This window comes from Porites lutea, chromosome 2, assembly GCF_958299795.1.
Source record: "Porites lutea chromosome 2, jaPorLute2.1, whole genome shotgun sequence".
NCBI lineage: Eukaryota > Metazoa > Cnidaria > Anthozoa > Scleractinia > Poritidae > Porites > Porites lutea.
The window spans coordinates 39,626,236-39,647,366 of NC_133202.1; the positions used below are offsets into that span (position 1 = coordinate 39,626,236).

At 39.0% G+C, this 21,131-nt stretch overlaps 1 protein-coding gene across 1 annotated transcript in view; it reads right to left on the reverse strand.

Annotated features, from left to right (window-relative positions):
* Positions 1-21,131, reverse strand: part of LOC140928583 (rap guanine nucleotide exchange factor 6-like) — a 46,938-nt gene that overhangs the window by 14,136 nt on the left and 11,671 nt on the right. The window contains exons 9-25 of the mRNA XM_073378354.1: positions 20,413-20,462; positions 19,895-19,967; positions 19,759-19,790; positions 18,975-19,079; positions 18,139-18,297; positions 17,185-17,334; positions 16,129-16,293; positions 14,778-14,885; positions 13,981-14,052; positions 13,466-13,546; positions 13,107-13,157; positions 12,955-13,002; positions 11,450-11,510; positions 10,212-10,273; positions 9,679-9,763; positions 9,129-9,151; positions 2,259-2,344 (exon numbers count right to left, since the gene is read on the reverse strand). Of these exons, the coding sequence (XP_073234455.1) occupies positions 2,259-2,344; positions 9,129-9,151; positions 9,679-9,763; positions 10,212-10,273; positions 11,450-11,510; positions 12,955-13,002; positions 13,107-13,157; positions 13,466-13,546; positions 13,981-14,052; positions 14,778-14,885; positions 16,129-16,293; positions 17,185-17,334; positions 18,139-18,297; positions 18,975-19,079; positions 19,759-19,790; positions 19,895-19,967; positions 20,413-20,462 (1,411 nt within the window). The remainder of the gene's footprint in view (positions 1-2,258; positions 2,345-9,128; positions 9,152-9,678; positions 9,764-10,211; positions 10,274-11,449; positions 11,511-12,954; positions 13,003-13,106; positions 13,158-13,465; positions 13,547-13,980; positions 14,053-14,777; positions 14,886-16,128; positions 16,294-17,184; positions 17,335-18,138; positions 18,298-18,974; positions 19,080-19,758; positions 19,791-19,894; positions 19,968-20,412; positions 20,463-21,131) is intronic.

Here is a 21,131-nt window from a genome sequence, read left to right on the forward strand (position 1 = left end):
CACATCGCCCAATTTCTCCAAAAGGCTCAAAATTTAGAATAGCAACGTCGTTCTTCATAAAATTGCTTCTGCGAATGAAAGGGTTTTAATACGGTCTTTTCTTAGTAAACTCTAAAACTTGATGACATTTTTTTACTTTTCTACAGTTTGCAGAAAAGGGAAGAGAAATGTACCAACTGCCAAATACACGTGCAGTTCACGTTCGTAAAAAGTTTGTTTTTCCTTTAATAAAGTCCTTCACGCCAATGTGGTTGTCGTAGCTCCAATGCATGCATTGACAACCACGTGCGAGTGATGAGGTACAAGAAAAGCCAAGTAAAGGTTTTGACCTCTACCCACCACTGCTTCTTACACCTTTTATTACCCTGATGTGCTTGAAAGTGGAAACTTTCAACGTCAGTGAAAACTAGGGTTTTGACAACTGAGTTCTGAACTTTGCCCCTTATTCAAAGAAGAGATTCTACAAAAAGCTGTTTGGAGCAGGGTAAGATCAAAAGAGCTCCAGTTCAAGGCTGCCTCGCAAATGAGGTACAAATAGAACGCCCCTTCCATGAATATGTGAGATAAAAACAGATTTAAAATAAGACAACCGTCTAAAAACAATTTGAAGGGGCAGGAATGAAACTTTAAATGACTTTTATTACCGCAAATAGTAATTAATTGTCGCTGCTTAAAAACAGGTTATTGTAGATGCCCCCTTGCAATGAGCACTGAATTTTGATGCAGCTTGTCAAATCACAATATCCATGTTATATCAAGGCTGGAAATATTTGTTACCGAAACAAAGCAGTAATTTTTCCCTTGGTCTCCGCAACACTAAACTAAGTCGCCAATTATTTTGTCATAAACAAATCTATGTATTCTCTATACCACATGTTTTTCACACCCACGGGAAAAATCATTAGCGAAACTATGTTAATAAGCAAAAGAAAGGAGGTCTTTAATATGCCGCTATTGCGAACGTAATTGTATTGGATCGACTGGTTCAAAAGAGCCTTTGGATGAGACCTCTGAACCGTAAGAGAAGATTCTAAACAAGGAAACTGAAGTACACATAAACTTGACTTACAAAACAGAAAACGTTTTTCGGTAAATTTCACGACGAAGGACTAGGCCGACGAGAGAACTGCAAACGGCTAATGAGGTGGAAAATTTATAATTTATTGCTTACTACACATTCCCAAACAACAAATATCACCATTCAAAAGTGTCATTCATTGCTTTTGTTCAACGAACACACTTAAAAAAAAAACACTCAAAAAAGCAAAAAAATTACAGCCACCATGTTCAGCATTACAAACTTTACCTCAGAACAGGTCAATGTATAGTTCTGGTTAAGTTCAAGTGAATGACTGAACGTCACGATTCATTAAACCGACTGAAGGTTTTGAGCGATCGTGCAAAGTTTACTAATGTATATAACATGCCGACGTATTATTTTTAAAATAGCTGTTCTTTAGAGGACACACGTCAAAAGACTCGAACGGGTAATAGAGCTACATCATAAAATCAAGTTTGTAAAGAATCGATGGAAAGAATTTGAGAGCCAGAAGAAATATGCCCTCTTATTTGATATTAACCGATCACGACAAAAAGTGCATTATTATTATTATCATAAACTTCGCTTTTACTTCTGCAAAGGTTAAAATAACACTGAGAATGGAACTGTTAAAGTAGAATCGTCTACAGCCAAATCAGATGGAATATAAAATGGGGAAGTATGCATTATGGAAAGTGAGTCAATTAAAGAAAATCTACCATTACATTTCGTTCCCTATAGTATATATTGTACAAGAAACCAAACTTTAAAGAATCATGACTGAAATAACGTCACAAGTTAAAACTAATGTGAGTGGAAGTCATCACATTTCACGTTTTTGGCATATTTCAGTTTCTTCCAAAAGTTTTCACTTTAAGGGAGGTCCGCTCATTCCCAGTAATAAGAACATTTCCTGACAAAGTTCGTCTGGAATGTCTGTTGCTCAACTGATTTGCATCGATAAAAATAGAATGACAACGTACTACCGCTTTCGAAGGGAATTTCGTATTTTCTAATTGACGATTTCCTTTCTACAAAACGCAACCACTAGCTAAAAGGAAATTTCACCTAAAATAAGACATATAATCCCAGTAGTCAAGTTATAGACTGAAAAAAAAATCATAAATATCTTGCTTCTAAGAAGGCAAACCAAATCGAACACACATGATCAATCAAGAACACACTATTATTCTCTAAGTTATCTGTGTCCTGTACTTACTTGCTATTCCTCGAAAGTGTTCCAAGCGCACTGAGTCGGTTTAGAGCTTTCTTCACTTTTTCAGTTTTGTTAGACGGATGTAGATGCTGGATAGAATAACAAAACACAAGAAATGGTCAACTGAGTAAGACAGTCTCGCAGGCTGACTCTACTTAATCTCCTGTAACCAGAGGCAAACGAAGTTGTGGCTATTTTGAAAGGTATTCAAGCGTTTCGGCAAAACAATAACTGAGACCAGCGGTAAATCGCAGTCTTTTTCGTGACTTCCTGGCGTGGGCGCCAGGCCCAGCCGAGCGGAAGCTAACTTGCGTCATGGGCAGAAGTTTATCAGCAGCGCCTGTTTTTCGTCCAATATTTTAAGGCGGAGAGTGAAAAGTGCGAAAAACATGCAGGCTTGGCTTGTCAGTATGTTTCTTATCTTATGACGTACCCCAAGCGGCAAACTACTAAATTTGGTATGGTTTTATTTCATGCACCCCGTACGGCAACAAGAAACTGATCGAAGACACCAAAGATATCACGGAAGGACAGTTAATTGAAAGTCAAGTTGAAAGAAAGAGGTTACTTTCACTTGATTGGAATAAAGATCTTCATGACTCCAACTTAAATAGTTTTCTGGTAAGGACTTTTTCTCACTAGCTTTAACTAGCAAATCATAAAAACAAAGGATGGTAAATAAACTTGTAAGCCGCAATCAAAGCTAAACCTTCTATTGAGGGGAAATTCCCGCTGACTCAGACAAGTGAACTGTCAATTACCTTTTTAAAGACTTCTAAATACATTAATTACAGGCGATTTTAGGACAATCGCCTCTTACAGAAAGAGACGATGAAGTTACAGCAAAGCGGGATTCTAGAGCTGGGCTGAAATAGGAGTATGGCGACCTTTTATTGTTTTGGTCTAGGGTTCTTGATCGTCTGTGGTGAGAAATTCTAACAAACAGTGGTTCAAGAGGTCGTTGGAACCCGTGGGTGATTGATCAAAGCAAAAAACCGTATTCTAGATATCGTCAACATCAGCCTTAACGGAACTAATCATGCTGATGCAGCACGAATTATGTTATGATATATTGATTTGTCTGAAACAATATGTTCAGACTGTTCGTCAAAACCTCCGACAATGACTCCAGTTTCTTGTTTATTGGAAGGAGCGAGAGCATTTTTGAAGTAAGGACATAACAGGTATGAAAGATTTACGCCGAATTAAGAACGACCCATTAGTCAGAATGAATGAACGAAAAACAATAGATTGAGCTCTGCTACACAGTTATCCAAAAAACGTCCAGCATTACTTGCATCTTGGTTTCAGCTGGGCCGAAAATATGTGTTGCACAATTTATTGCACCTGTATTTTTCTTGGTAAGCTTCTCGTAAAAAAAGCTGAAAAACACTTAAACGACGTTCTTTAAACAAACTTTAACCTGGGAAGGACATGATCGCAAACTGACAGTTGCAATTCATAGGATTTAACAATCCCAATTATTACATCAAAAAGACCCTTCGAAAAAAATCGTATTACGGATAAGAAAACTATATAATTTCTCATTGCTTTTTGTAAATAGTATTGTAGTATTATTGAATGAAAGGTTCTAATATTGGTGTCATAATGTATTGCCCAATTACTCATTACATCGTCATCTGTGCAAACTCTTTAAAAAGGAATTTCAATACAACAGTGATTACGTAATTACATACCCTGTAAATTTAACGTTTACAATCTGACATGCAAGTAAAAAATGATGAAAAGCAATCCGGAAAAAAACGCATATATATCGTCTTGCTGCGACGTTGTTTCGAAAGGTTACAACATTGTTCCAGCATTGCAACGCTGTGTTGCGGCAAAAATCGTCGTTGCGAATCGTCCCGTGTAACAACACTTTTAAATAACGAAGGAGGATACAACTTATACTTCATATATCATCTAAGCGATGTATATCGTGAACAAAGTTACACATTTTGGAAGTGAAGAAAAGGGATGCCATTTTATTTAAGAAAAAAAGGAACACGATTTTATTCGAAGTTCGAATTCTCTCCCTGCACGGCTCAGGGAAATCAAAGCATAAACAACTAAGAATCTGCAGCTCTAAATTTTATATCTTTTCTTCTGCGTAAATATCTGGGCTTGAAATCTTCCATCGATTGCAATAATTATCGTGTCGAAGTTGATTTTGCAAAGAGGTCGACATAGTCAAAATCGTATCCATCATACTGCGTAACCTTATGAAAAAAATATTGCACTTTTGACGTGCATTCTTCAAGTTGAGGTTGGAGAGTATCTTTGAACGTCGACAACAGAAATTTGGGGTCAAATTGTTCATTTAAGGCAAATTAACAAAAAAAATTTTGTAAAAAGAGAAAAAAAAAGACGAAAATGGACAACACGCACTACAGAATGCAATCTTCCGTCAAAATCAAGTTATTTACACATAATTAGAGGGTTTTCGACGGCAGAGCTGTAACGTCAAGCTGATTTTTTACCCAGTCATAACGAGTATAACATCGTAAACCGCTAAGATGTACACATTTTCATATTGCACTGACACGGTTTGTTCTTGAAGTTACTTGCAAATTCATTGTATTGGGACTAGACATTAATCGCGTCACGTACAGGGCACGAAAGCTATGAAGTCAATGTTACAGTGGATAAGAGTTTAAAGGAGTTCTGACGAAAGGCTCACAACAGTTGCACGTCAGCGGAAAACTTTTCCTGGGTACGCGGTCAACACAAAATCTTATCAGATTTTTGTGGTAAAAGGCCAAGAGTCATCCGGGATTATTAATTATATGCAAATGCTTTTTAAATTTCCTTCATAGCTTCTATTTTCGCATCTTCTTCTGCATTCGACTGTTCGCAAACACACCCTTGAGTTCAGTGTGAAAACAACCGACAAGGTGTGACCATGCCCAATGGCACTAGATTATCTAACTGGTGCCAATAATGTCTCGCTTGTGCTTCTCTTTTTTTCATAGATTTGGTTTCAGAGTTTAAATGCAGGTAAAAGTGACAGTGCAAAGTTCTGAAAGGATAGTATGTACGTGTCGATTTTAGCTCGCGAAAGGAAGTTTCACTAGGAACAACAAACAAACCAGAATATACTCGAACCTCTTAAAACCTATACATCACGAAACCTTGTGAAAATATATAGGCCACGGTAACGTTTGCTACTCATTGCACGAGATACTCGAGTATATGGCTCAGTTACTCAAAAACATGTTCATATGAAGTTTAGCAGTTATCATCCACGCAGGAATATTCTTCTCACTATTTCCTATACATATTTCATTGTGCTCATCAGGAGAATTTGTTTAACAATCAAGATCTGCGTAACTTGCACTTCCAGTATAATCATGACTTTTATGTTCAAATAAGCAAAAAAAAATAGTTGTTGCTCACTCTTAGCGGTGACATTGCGGCTGACTTGTACGCTATAGCAATTCCAAAGTTTAATACCAAAGTGGTATTTTTTAAAGTTGAAGGGCGGTGCGGCTCAATCAGTTCAGAAGAACGAAAAAACCGTCATCGTGCAAGCTTAAAATTCTTAAAAACCTCAGTACATAGACTATGGCTTAAACTACCCTTAAATCACCACAGTTTGGGTAGTTTTCTGATTTAAAAATTTCAAATCTAGCAACTTTTTAATGTCACTGCGACAAACAAACATGTTATTTCTCAAGCCGAGGCTAGGGACCTGTCCACACGTAACCGGATATTTTTGGAAACGGAGATTTTCAGTTTCCTCCGTGTCCGAAAAAATTCGCGTCCACACGTAGCGTATTGGAAACTTTTTGGCCCGTCCGCCAGGAAACGCTGAAACGATGGAAATACCATAGCAACCCTCACAGAGCATGCGTAATGCTAGTAGTAGTATTATGATGTATGACGTCATCATATTGGAAAACCTCCGTTTTCGTCCGCCTACACGTAGTCGAGAAGCCAGCGTTTTCAAAAATCTCTACTCTGGACAGCGTTTTAGAAAACATGGGTTTTCGGTGACCGTTTTCACCGGAAACGGGTAGACGGCAGGCCACTGAAGAAAACAATCTCCGTTTCATCACACAAAAGACGGATACGTGAGGGCAGGCGGGGCCTAAAAATCGAAGGCCAAGCTTTCCTCTGGTAGTAATGTTTTATGATTCATATTACGACAAAATGTCGCCTCTAATAGCCAAGTCTTTCGCAAGCTGCTACAGACAACGGTTGGAAAAATAAGTTCATCAAAAGAACCAATATTTTCCCCTTCGCGTGGGAAAAACGTGAAAATATATTGACCAGAATAGATGTTTACCATCACGAAACAAACCAGCGGAAATGCGGAAACACAAATAAACTAAAAATAGATAAACGTGAAAAACTGCACACTGATTTAGCAAAATTAATAAAGTCTTCAATTAATTTACAAAAGAAATTAACCTTGTTTCGTCTTTTTAGAGTTGCATGATCAAGGAATTTCTTTGAGTGGCAGCAATAGACGCCTTTTGTATTTAAATCCATTGAATACCAAATCAACCAAAGAGGCTACCGGCGCGGTTTCTCAAGCCATTAACCTTTCAACCAAGAGGGTATAAAATCCTACCCTACTTGAGCAAATGACCGAAATAGATATTAGCCTGACATATGAAAAAAGCTCATCTCCCACGAAAGGAACGAAAACAAAAAAATCTCCTCTGAACTTCGCTCACGGTATGCTAAGAATTTCGGTTAAATAGTGACTCACTGAGTTCACCTGCCTTCCAAAACAACTTTTGTTGTCATTTTGTTATGGAAATGGATACTGGAAAATGACAATTAACTAATAATTAATTAAAATATTGTTCTGTGAACAATCTATTCCCGTAACTGCGCATTGCGGCCAAAAAAAGCTTGCAGCAAAATTCCCGGTAAAATACACAACTACAACTACTCAAAAATACCCCCATGGCAATAATGTTTCTCATACTTTGGTAAAACTCAAATCTATAAAGTCGTTTTAAATAACGAGTCAAACAAATATTTCCTGGTTTTCAGAAGAAACGAAAGCACAACACTAGCGCAAGTATGACCATTGGAGCTGCGCCAAGTGAAAACGAGCGCTGACGCAAGAGAGACAACCACAAGCTTGAGCACAAGACAAGGAAAATTTTTGATCTTCGTGCTTGAACTTGCGAATCTGCCTGCGGTAGTCTTTGTGTCGCTAATAAAATCAAGGCTTAAGCTAAAGCAAGCAACCTAAGGCCTGTTCAGGTCTTTGAGTTCTGTTCTGCAATGAATGGCTATACGGTTTTCAAAAAGGTCTGTGTTATGAATTATGCCTGAATTCCTATCACAGAAATTGCCCTTAGGGCAAGAAATCAATTACAAACCACCCTTAGCGCTTATATACTCAATATCTTAGAAAAACAGATTCTTTGGCAAAATCAGTTAACCATTCGCTGATCTCAACCTCGTAACGTCACGGCTGTAACTGTCCTGATAGCACCGAATCCTGCATGTTGAACGACAGATTCACCTGACTATAGGTTGATTTTCACATAGTACAGTATAATCTTAACAGAGCTGGCCATTTTCTGTCAGAAAGTAGCCCGGTTGTCCTATACTTTTCGTCCGCTACAAAATGAAAAAAAACTTGTCACAAATATTCATGTTTCAGGTACTTGAAATAGTATCCATTACCGACCAAGTGACTACGGAGACAGGTTTTTTCCTGAAGGATGTTTCATATGAAACATATCATCGCACATTCTAAGACGCTCGGAGTCAAAAATTGATATTTCTTTTTCGCTAACGGCTAGCGGTATAAACTGCTTTTTTTTGTTGAAACAAGTGGTTTTATTGATGACAACAATAAAACACGTCAAAATGTACTTCACGAAAAAACAAATGCTAGATATAGTGTCACCGGAATTGACTGAAAAGGTAACAAAGAAAACTACTTAAAGACTTCAAGAGAAAATGTATTAGTGGAGAAAAAATGACGGTTTTCACATCCGTTGAAACCGAAAAAAATCGTGTTAGCTCTAGAACAATGGGTAAAAGACTAATAGGCCACGTCCGAGTTCCAAAAACCCTCACTTTCAAAATGAGGCCAAGTGCACAACCTTTCTTGTGAAAATGAGATGTATTTGCATAAGAATGAAAAATCATCTCCATATCAAAGGCTGAACACTTAACCTCGTTTTGATACAGAGGCCCGGGGGAACTCGGATATGGCCTATTCGGGACACATCTCTCATGAAAACAGAGAATTTAATTTAGATTTCCTAAGTAAATTCGTAAACAAACTGATAGGAGCTGGACAAAAAATCCCCATTTCGCTTTGGAAGCCTAACAGAAAACTGTACACTTCACTCAAGAGAACTGCTGCAGAAACAGACGGCGAGCGCAGTTAGTATTGAAAGAGGTCGAGTTGGAAATAACATAAATATTTCACCATTGTTTACTAGGCAATTATCAGTGAATAATTACATCCCTTCCTGCCCATAGTTCGTTTTTCTTTTTTTGTTTCATAATCGCAAAATAATAAATTTAACAAGAAAGTCACGCTTCTAAAACCTCAAACCATCTGCAGTTAATAGTAGAAAGTCGCAGATTTGGAAATTCCAACTTCATTAGGTGAAAGGATATACGCTTTTTAAGACATAAATTATTTCTGCAAGAGCCCTAAGACCATAGTAGCTCATAGTAATTTTAACCTTTTTTTTCAGCCATGAAAACAAAAGGTTTTCCGCAAAACGCAGTGTGTAGGAAACCAGGGACGCGGCAATTTGTTCAATGGAATTTATCAAGTGGAATAATTACAATCAGAGCTTAGAATCTCTGACGGGATATTTTTAATGATCTTAAAAAATCGAATCAATTTTAATTTAAATTATGCGACATCTGATCAGCACTCACCTGAATCGACTTTTTCGATGGATCTAATGGGAAAAAAAGCAAACAGGCGTTGTATTTCATTGAAAATAAAATTCACACAATTGATGAAGGAAAAAAGCGATAAATCGTCACTGAGAGAAGGCGATTACTCGCAGGCAAAATCTAAACACGTATTGTAATTTGCACTGATGAATCGATACGGGAATACCGACAATGATTAATCTACTATAGATAAAATTATATTTAACATACCGAAGATAATACCATTTTTGTTCTGATTTTATTGTTGCGTGAATCAGGCATTTGCAACGACCTTGCGCTTAAATAATTTAAACTACACGCTTTTTCCTAGCAACTTATACGAAAAACATAAGAGCGCACTTCGAGCGGGAATTTATAGTGTGTATAAATAGGATCATATTTTCATCTTATAATAGTATCCATTGCTATTTTACTATAGAAGTTCTTGAAAAACCCCGAGCTCTCGACAACTCATTGGTGAAGAGTCTGAAGTTTTCGTTTTGAACCCCCTCGTGCGGTACTCTATCTGACGCAAATAAAATAAGGATACCTGATGAGATTTCAGGAACGGAAAGTCGAGACTGCAAGGTCCTCTGCCTCTCACTGCAGTCCGACGAACTTCGTTGTACAATGTCCTGAAACAAGATGAAGAACAAAACACAACAAGGAATGAATAATGATTTCACTGTAAGCTACTGTAAGCATCTCAAAGAATTCTGTCTGATTGCTTAATAATATACCTCGGTAGCCATGCTTCCTATTTCCGCTAGAGACCAACGTAAAACAAAAACTTCGAAGCAAACCCAAGATTGATAAAAGTACTGATATTGGTTGAGAAGGCCAACATGACCTCATCAAATTTCTGGCACTATATCATGGAATTTTTCCACACGTACAGAGAACGCGGTTACACGTAAAAAAAAATTCAGAAGGAGCGAAGCGGGCACGCATAAAACAGCACGAACAGGTTTAAGTTCGGAAAAACGAAAATCATTTGCTTGAGTCAACACGAATCAGGAGGAACAAAGGACATTTAAGATTCTTTCGGCAACACGTCACGTTTCCTAAACAATGTAAGGTTACCTTGGATTGCGTGAGTTTTAAGTTATCCTTTCCGTGGGGTGCTGTTAGCATCTCCTTGAAAGCTGTGGGATGGGAAAAGAAAAAAGGGACTCAAATGCTAAGAAAAGTATTTTCCACGAGGGCCCGGTCGCTCGGGTACATCAAAGAGCCGTGGCTTTTAACTTCCGTTGCCGCATGTTATTCTCTGTTCAAACAAAGATTTCATTGAGATCAAACACTTTTGTTTGAACACGGAGTGTAAAAACAGGCATAATTACACCGCCGCTTTTCAAAGGAAACTACTGTGTTGAACTCTAATTGGTGGATTGCGTGACAATGTACTCGGGAGCTTCGAGAAAATTCAGTTTAGTATTGGAAATCGAAAATTATTTGTGGGTGTTACTTCGCTTTCGTGAGAAAACAGAACATTTCGCAAAGCAGAAACAAAGGAATGGACTCATTAGTGTTGGAAATATGGTTAAAAGCAACTAATGATTTTTCTAACACGAAGGATCAACTCCAGGAATACGTCGCAAGTATTTGCGTTGAAATCAAAGAATAAGAAAAAACGTTGCATCAACTGCGTTCATTTTGGGGGAGGGGGGTGGGGGAAGTTGAAAGAGGCTTAACTGTTTCCAGGGTAACATGTTATGTCAAAAAGGGTTGATGGCTCCTGCAGCAACATAACCTGTGATCAGGCGTTATTTTTTAACAAAAAGGGAAGAAGGAGCGCCTGATCCCAGGTTAGCAGTAACGAGTTCCACAGTCATCCGCAGAATAAAAAAAAGCTACATTTCGGAAGGTCCAGAATAATGCGGAATGTGCTAGCACCACTACCATGGACTTTTATACTTTAATTTTGTCCAGCAGGTCAGCTTTAGTCACTGCTTCAACACTATCCGAAGACATGTCAGCGAAAAACAGTGAAACAAAAATTTTTGGATTTCCTCTTACTGTCGAGACAGTTATACTGTGTACTCTTATGGGTGAAACTCAAATTGTTGAACGACTGACTTCATGAGCAGCGAAGATCACTCGCTTGTCTCCGGTTTAGTACAACGTTGGCACTAATATTGACAAAGACTACAAACGTACGCAATTTGAAGGACACGTGGGGGAGGGGGGGGATTGTTAGTTTGTTGGTTTCTAAAGAAACTGCGACCTTTGATGGCCGAGTAAGTTGCGCTGCAATTTCTCAGTGAACAAAAGATAATCTAATTACTATGTCAGCTACAACACTGAACAAGCTATTCACAAACCTGGCATATTTCGTTTAACTAAAAAAGACACATGGGTTGCACTTGAAAGGACTTCTCTGGCCTAAAATACAAATTAAAAATGATTGTTCAGTTCCGTCTTCAGGGGAAGGTTGGGGCCAAAATGGTATCAACTCACAACAGCCCTACTAGGAAAAAGGCGACAGGAATAAACACGTTATTTAAGTGATACTTAGAGAATGATTTGAGTGATAACTGGCAACTTTACGCAAGCACTGGTCTTAAAAAGGATGCGAAATTTAAATACTGTACAAGGCGTAGCCGAGTGCATTATGAGGAACAGTCCTGCATAATGCGTTTATTTCCCGGAAAATACGAACAAGAAGTATAAAACGCTTTTAATAGTCAAACTTAGTGATTAACATGGCCGAAAAAAACGTAAATATATCAAAGTAAGCTTTAAAAGAAAAATAAAAAAATAATTGCGCTTCAAAGTTCACAAAACGTTTGCTGGGTGGGAGGGATAGAAGTCATTATCGCGTGGAAACAGAGAGTTGTGGGCCAGTAACTCACGCCAGTAAGCCAAAGGGCTCTCACTTTTAGCGGATGTTGTAAGACTTACACTTGCGTAGGCGAGGTAAACAAGGAAGCTGGAAATTTTTTAGCAATCTTTAATGACAAAAAATGTCGAAAATCTTGCGGTCTATTCGTGTGTGACGAACGCTATAATCCGATCACTTTAATCGCGTCTAATTAATTTTAACACGATAGTGACAACTAAAAGCTAATGGGACCGCGTCTTTGAATATCAAAAACTATAAAAATGGTTTTTAGTGGAAAACACACTGAAACATCACATCTGATTGGTTCGTATGACACTTAACTATTTAGCTGGAAAGTTCTGTCTGGACCCTTACTTATTTATGAAACGATTTCCAGCATAAAATGGGGGTTTACTGCTATAAAAAGGAAACTTATGACAGAGAGCCCTTGCCAATAGCGGCTATCTTAGGCCCTCTCCACAATACTGCGTTTTCAAAAGTATGCGTTTTCGTTGTCATGGAAAATGCATCGATCGCTTCGCGTCCACACTACCGTTTTGATGCGTTTTGGACTATCCACCTTCGAAAACGATAGAATCGCAGGTTGTCAAGGTGACGTAAGTTGAACTTACAAACACACGCGCCTACGATATTTTCGGTCATCGTTTTCATTTTGATGCGTTTTTCGACCGTTTTCGACTGTGCACACTAATACAATGTGTATGCGTTTTCGTTTTGATCCACTTTCAAGAGCGTTTTCAAATCGATGCGTCTTCGATGAAAATGCTCAGCGTATTAGTGTGGATAGAAGGCCTAAGCGCATCGAAATGTATGCATTTTTAAACAAAAACGCATTAGTGTGGAAGGGGCCATAAGTGCCTTTAAAAGCTTACGTCCGATTTTGATCTTATTTAAGTGCGTTATATAAGCGTCATACGCGTGACTCCCACACGTAACTGAGACGATCATTGAATTCCTGCGCTGACGACTTGAGCTAAAACATACCTTTGCGTATGTAATATTTTCAAAGTTGGTTCCGTTCACTTCAAGTATCTGAAAGATAAATCGTCATTTTAAACACGGTTCGACTAAACTTCAACGGAAAAACTATAAGTACAAACTACTAGCACGGAGGACAAAAGATAATTAACACAAACCCGATCTCCTCGTCTGAGACCCACTTCGGCCCCCTTCGAATCCTCTTCAACCTAAGAATACATTACAATAAAGTTAACGTGTTATTTTAACCAGTCGTTAATTAGAGTTGAGCGGCGCGACCAGCATCATTGTGTAGTTAGTTTGTATCGCTTGATATCCGTCGTCTAAAATAATTAACAATATTGGATGAGGTTAACTATCATCTGAAGAATTATGGAGATCGAGGAGGGTGTTAGGATAACACCTTGCACCCTACCGATCTTAGCCCCTATCTATGAAGCCACAAGAACAGCTAAAGACAAACAGATAATATACCTATTATTTCAACTTCGTAATATAACAGTATCATTTTTCTTACCTTCGATATAAAAATTCCAAAACCAGACTCTTTACCGCCGGCAATTGTAAAACCAAGGGGCATATCTCTAGAGGAACGATCCTAAGAAACAACATGTAAAGAGTCATGGAAATGACATAGGTAACATTTTGAGCGCACAAAATTGAGTCTGAATATTGCGCGCGAGGGATCAGTGGCCAGTCTTGGGTTTTAAATTGTAATCGTTAAATCATTCGCACCTTTTCATGGTCAGCATCGCCGTGTTTTCTTGGTTTTGAGAAATTTAATTTCAGTTGCTCCATTAGCGTGCTTTTGTTAGTTTTGTTCTGTTCAAGGAAACACCATAGCTCACCCAACCCCTTCCCCCTGCACTGTGTCATACAGTTAACATGTATTTGCAATATTAACACTCCAGCCTGTCATTACAGCCGCTGCTCAGAGGTCACTGACTATTCACGTCGTTAGCGCAGAAAAGGCAGCTGCATTCTCAGGATAAGAGATTGCCGGGTGAACAAAACAGGGCAGAATATACTTACCATTGTTATACGACGTGCCTTTGCCTTGGCTGCGCAAGCGATATTTAGCAGACCAAGCTGACCACTCATTTGCTGATTGTACGAAAAGGAAAGAGAAACATTAGTCTCTTATGCCTGGTTCTCTTAGGCTGCTGACCTGACTAGGAAAGACCTCCGTTACTGCTTGATATACTGCTCCGACAAATGGGAACACACTCCTCTGGGAGCGAGAACAATCGCAGGTCTTTAGCGCCGGCACACCTACGAAGTTGAACTGAAGTGAACTTCACCGGCGCCTCGGCAGAAAAGTGGGATACCCATTGTTGCCGGCAACTTCTGTTCTCAAATCGAAACAGTATCTCAAGCATTACAGGCTGTTATGTCGCAGGTAGACATGTTACATATGAGAAAGAGGTTTTCCCAGAGTTTACACAGAGTTTTCAAGAGTTAACACAGTAATTATTTGAGCCTTCAAAAAACGCTCCAAACAAAAAGAGGGTATAGTTACGAGAAAAAAACAACAACAAAAAAAACTAGCTTGTTAGTGACTGTTCAGGGGTGAATTATTCAGTTCTCAACAACGCGTCAGAAAGTGAGTATTAACCATCACCCGTGACTCGAAGCCGACCACTGATGTTCTGTAGTCAAACATTTCTTTGTATATCTACATCTTGAAACTTTCAAAAGATCAAGTCGTGATGCTATAGAAGTTTATTATACCAAACTTGATGACCGACAAAATTTAACCGACCCAAACAACTCTCAAAACTTAAGAAAGTAAAGAAAAAAGTGGTAAGATAAGTGGTCAGTGCTTATACCTGCTGCTCAAGGCCCTTTTCAAACGTCTCGAGGTAGCCCTCCATCACCGGGTCCCCTTCAAAGTCGCCATAGTGATTATTGACCCATAGGAGCATTGCACGCGTTACCTGGCAAAACAGAGTCAAAAAAATTTAACCTTGCCTATTTTACCAACAAAATAAACCTCCTCACTCCCAGATTGAAACAAAAAGATATGAAACGGGAGTCTAACTTTTGAGTCTAAAATCCTACGGCCTTAACATTCAAGTGAAACCTCTTCAGAGCTACTTTCACATGGTAATATTAATTATCTAGTACGTAGTTCTAACTTTTAAGTCTGTAAATAAAACCCTTTTGTATTACCATTCATACGAGAGTGTCAATTTCGCGTTTTAAAGTGTCATAGAGAATTTGATTGCTTCATTTACGAGATGAAGTTGTTGATCAATGAATTCAGGCCTAATCTAAATGTGCAGAGTGATCCATCAATGTGAAACTCTTTGTTTATCTCGCAAAATATTTTAATACATTACTATTCTTTTTAATGATCTATTGTTTTTTCATGTACTTATAGACAATGTATAAGCTATTTTCTTTTGACTTGATAATGACGTCCAAGAACGTCGAAACTTTGTCACGTTTTTCAAAATTTCTTAAAATGATTTAAAGTTATATCTTATCGCAGTTTTTTTATAGTAAAAATGCCTTTAAAAATCGGGTCTTTTAATAATGAAATATAAGATTTGAGGCACTCTATCGGCGATCATCGAGTAGTACTTCCTCAGGTGGCGTTTCGAACTCTCCTGAGGATATTTAGTCTAATTTTGTAAAAATCTGTGAAGCGATCAAACATCTCTATCTAAGGTCGTCGTGCATGTGAGCTTTGTTCAAAGAGGGAGGTCGGGGCAAGAGAACAAGTGGAGGCATCAAGAGTGTTAAGCCACAAGACACTGTTGGGAACGCTAATGATGGGGCAGTGTTCAATGAGGTGGTTTGCATTATGGGGAGGAGCAACGCGGGAAGTTCCCAGGAGTTACCGCACCAATGATAAGATGGCCTGCGCCACAGACGGAGTTTAATTTCTGGTGAAGTCCGTCTGCGAAACAGCGCCGAAATCCCTGTTCTAGGCCACCACCTGTGTACCGCAGGATTTGAGTACGCGCCATGATTGGCCAATCAGGTTAAAGGGAAATTCCAAATGCAATTCCATCAATTCGTCGAATCCGTTGGGGACCGGCCGGTCCAGAACAAGCATATCAGAGCTGCTTCGCAGACGTTGCTAAACGGTTGGATTACGTCCACGACGCAGGCTAATGGTATGCAGGAAGGTAAAGAGTAAGGCTGAAAAAAACAGATTCTTCGTAGTCTTACCTTGTCTCTAAACCGCCTTTCAAGAAACCAATTCAGTAACTGGCTGCATATTTCTGAGGGCCGATCTAAGAAGGTCTTGAATGTTAAAAGAAGATCCTCCACGAACGTAGGATCGATAGCCGAATGCTCCTCGACCACGTGACTTATAAGCTTCTGAGGTGTGGCCTAATACGATAACAAGAAAAAGAGAAACGAAAACTTGGGTATTTAGCTTTACTGAATAAGCTTGGTGGGCCTAATTTGCACAATAAGGTTACGTACTGAAGGATTCTGGAAGATTCTGGTGGATTCTAATCTAGGGGGATTCTGGGAACATTTCTCGAAAGTCCCGTTAACCCTTTAAGCCCCAATATCCACATACAAATTCTCCAAACTGATCTCCATACATTTTCTTTAAGAATTAGTTGAGAGAATTTAATAACAGATCACGGTATTTTCTCTTTGGTGATCATTTGTAAATTCTCATAACTGTATCTCTTGACAATTACTGGATATTGTTAGGAGAAAATTGATGTTGGTCACTATCGGCACTTAAAGGAATAATGAACTGGCTCTAAAGCTGTTAATGCTCAGATTCAGGATCGAATTTTCAATAGTTTTGCGGCAGATACTTTGATAAAACTATCAGTTAACAAAACAAAAAGGACTAGTTTGTTAGCTAGGACCAGCGATTTTATTCTTTAGATTTTGATTTGAATATTACACTTCGGGCCAGTAAAGATTCCGGGACTTCGAGAAAGGCCCGGGAATTTTTCGGCTCCGAAGGCAAATTATGAAATCAAGAACTGTTAAATAGTAGTACAGTTCCTAGCTCACAAACCGGTCAATTTTGCTTCGTTAACTGATACTTTTATCGTATCATTTTCAATATTGTTGAAACTTTGATCTTGAATGCAAACACGACAAACATAAAACAGCTTTTCGAGCCCGAAAAGTTATCAAGAAACGAGCCCAAGGCCCGAATTCATGCGGGCTTCTGAAGCCGGCATGAGAGGGGCCTTCTGAACACCACTGTGCTTTATCCTTGATAACGTCATTAGTATCCCAGGGAATTACCTTAATGACCACCTGGCCCTGCCTGCTGCCCCCGTCAGTTTTCCTAAACTCGGTCACCATGACAACCTGGCCACCCTCCTCGATACACTGAATGCTCCTCTCGCCCTGGGTCAGGATTCTGTAGTAATCCGCTTGCGCCACGCACACAAACTGGAATAAACACGGAGTGAGATAACAACTTGACGCGCACTGTTTCTTGACAAGCCTTTCAATTTCACAGTTACTCTCCGAGTGTGGATTTTGAGTCAATGGCTGAAAGCCTTGAGTAAAGGGTTATTTAAATAGTGCTGAGAAGATTCAAATTATTTCAGTCTTCTTGTTGTCCATGTAAGGCATAATAGCACTTAATGCCGAGGTATCGATATAAAACATTGTTCCATATATGAATAGTCCTGTCTCATGAACATTATGACGTTTGTCATTTTTATTCACAGTGCGTGCGCGATGAGAATTCGAAATGTCTTTTTCAATCAACATTTGAATAGGAAAAAGCACGTTTAAGAAATGTTGTTGTTTCAGTTTTGAACTGGGACGGAATTATCTATGAACAGGTTACTGGCACAAGAGGACAAGGTATTTAAAGCAGCGCTTTGTCCGTGCGGTAGTGAAGCAAGTCATGAATCTCCCTCCTCGTAGCAGCCACGCACCTCTTTAAAAGTTAAACCTTTAATTCTATTGGACTCCTTTGAGTCGCAGCTCTTTTGTGTTGGGGCTAGGTTCCATTGTTATGTTTGTTCGTTCATTGTTTTTCCGATTAATCCGGTGAGGCCTTGTTACAGCTGCGAGGCATCTCTGATAAATCACGGTATATCCCCGAGGCTTATGAGTAGTAAGGACATGATCAAGAATAATGAATTCGCTTGATCCGTTTACAACTTCTTCCCCTCTACAACTTTAAGAATCACAAAGGGAAAAAAAGGAGAATTTATATTTGAATCTACTGAAATTCCTCACCTGACAATCATCGACCCGTGTCTTCATGATGCCTTTATGACGCATCTTTTTAAGCGTTGGTTCCACTCCAAAACTATCTCCAAGATGCAGAGTGAGTGGTTCCTCTCCATCAACTAGAATTTCTACGGAACCATTGAGAATTACACACCAGGAGTCCAGCTGAAAATACACGTTCGAAAAATACACTTTACTTACTAAAGCCAAGATGCAATTCAATCATTCTTCGCATAATTCAATACCAGAATTTTCTTTGTTCTTTAAAATATAACAACTTTTTAAATTCTCCCCTGACTTGGAAAAGACGGAAGCATCTCGTCAATACCAGCTAGGCCGAACATAGGGGGAGAGGGGAGGGGAGGAAAAGAAAAGCGCGAAAGAGAAAACCCTTCTTTACCCTCCCTTGTTGACTTCTGCCGGGCAGGCTACATATTATTCAGCGTTCTCGACAATTTTCAAAGCATGTCATTTGGGGTTCAAATAATGATCTCTTAAGGGTTCAGAAAGTTAAATGGGATAGAATCAACGTGAGGGCCAGCGAAAACAAGGCAAAAGTGGAGACAGAGAACTCATGCTCGCTCACGAAGTTTGAACGCTATCTTGTTCAATGGACCTATCACGAGACGCTTTTGCCATAAGATGGGAATACGCCCTTGCCATATTAGGTAATACCAATGAAGAAAGAACTTTTTCGTATCTATCAACCATTCTGCTACTTGATTTGAAATTTTAACATCCTCACTCACAGTCCAAGAACGACTCGTTTGAATACTGGAATAACCGCTGCTACCTAATGGTAGTTTTACGAAAGCACAAAAAAATCCAGAATCAAAGCCTACCTCCTCTTCATTTTCCATGACTATAGAGCCTGCTTTGTCCACAACAGCAAACACCATAACGGCACACAGCTCTTGTCTTACATTCATGGTCATATTTGCAAAAGCCTGGTTAGGGTTAGACATTTAAAAAAAATTAACATCCTCGTTCCCCGGTTTCTCTCTCGCTCCTGGGGACGGTAGGAGAGATAGACTGGGAACGAGGTTAAACACAAGATACAAATCCATCTGTTTTTCCCTGCAAGAACTCTGCTGAAATATGTTCCTCTTAATTTATTTTACACGATCGAACTTCCATGATAAACGTTACAGTCTCTTCGGACAGTAGTGAAAATAACTCTTCCTTGGGATTTTGAGCAATTTGATCACTTACTATGGCATTTTTCTTTTAATTACTGAAAACTGCCAATCGCATTAGTATGACCTGTCGAAAGTAACTTCTAAAGAAAGTAAAAAAAGTCTACAGCCTTGATTCGGAGCTCTACGATTCTTGACCATTTACTTATTCAGCTTTCTTTTTCTTTTTTTTTTTTTTTGTTTTGTTTTGTTTTGGAAAGACTTAAGGGACATTCGCACAGTTTTTAGAGAATCTTTAATACACACTTTGCATTAAATTAAGTCGTTTTCTTCAAGGCAAAATATTTGGATCGTAACTTAGGAAAAAGACCTAAATCAACCTCGTTGGACCCAAATGATGGAAAATCCAGAAAATCAGGTTTTCAAAAACGATCAAATTTCTGGGCTCAGTTTTTAACTTGCTGTTGTACTTTACTGTAACAAAACTTACTGGCAGATGTTGCATGAAGTCCAGCAAGGCCTCTGCAAGAAATAAGTTCTAAATCAGTATTTTATCAGCTTGGAAACGTTATAAACGTCTAAAAAGAGATACTAATACAGTAATTATTCAGGACAAAAAAACTCACGTATATCACTTTCCGTGCGATCCGCCGGTTCTTTCTCTAGACAGTCTCGCACAACATCTCGCACCAGTAAAGACTGCAAACAATTCAGATTGAGATAATCGTTCATGTCGTAACGTAAAATACTAATTAGCCGCGGATGGCCACCCTGAGCTAAACTTCAAAGAGTTATTGAACAAAGCGGGCTGAAGGACACAGCTAAGTGACAAGACTGGCAAAAATGGCGGACACTTGATGAAGGCTTTGTGGAAGAATGGTACTTCAAGATATTCACAAAACTGGCACCGCAGATTTACCGACTGTATGGATGCAACCGTAGTACAACAATAAGCTTCAAACCCAAATCAAAGTCTAAATCAAAGTCTTGTCGGTAGATGTCGCGTCGTGCACGTTGCTGTTGTTGTTTTGTTTTTTAATGCGTTAAGGCATTTAAGACAAATACGTACACCCGACGTAAAGAAAAAAATAATAAATATTTTATTATGATTTAACAGTGACAAAAAAGGGAAAAGAGTAACTACCTCGCGTGAAGAAAGCGATTCTTCTTCCTCATCTTCCTCATCGGAATCAACTGAAAGAGGAACCAAACGATGTTTGTAACTACAAGCTCGCATGAACTTCCAAATTGTCCTTCCCTGTCGTAAGGTTTATTATTCTTAGAATTTTACATAGGGTTTTCTTTATTTCTACTTTCACTACTCTTGACAAAGCCAGTCTCTAGGAGCGTTTCCTGGATAAATTTTTTTCAAAAAATCAGAGTCTGTTTGATAATGGCATACAGTCGACTCCCATTAATTCGAACCTTCAAGGGAAATAGAAAAAAGTTCGAGTTATCGGGAGGTCGAGTTGTTGAGGGTAAAATTATATAGAAAATGACCTGAAGGGGAATGAAATTGCTTCGAGTTAGGGGGAGGTTCGAATTATAGAGGGTTCGAGTTACCGAGAGTTGGCTGTAGTTTCAGCGGCTGGAGCGTTTCACCTGGATTTTTACTCTTAAGGTTATCTTCACAATTTACCAGATAGCTTATTGTGGTGCCACGATACGCTATCCGATATGGTGGGAACAGCAACGGCCCGGGCGGCACAAGACGTCCACGCACATCCAACATCGTGCCGGGGCGGTTGGCCGAGAGGGTTTCGTGCACTTAATTCCCGTTTCTACTCCTGAATATGTTCTTCCATCTCAGTGAGTTCCAGTCGTCGCTCCTACTTAAATTTACTTCCGCGACCGGCCGAATAG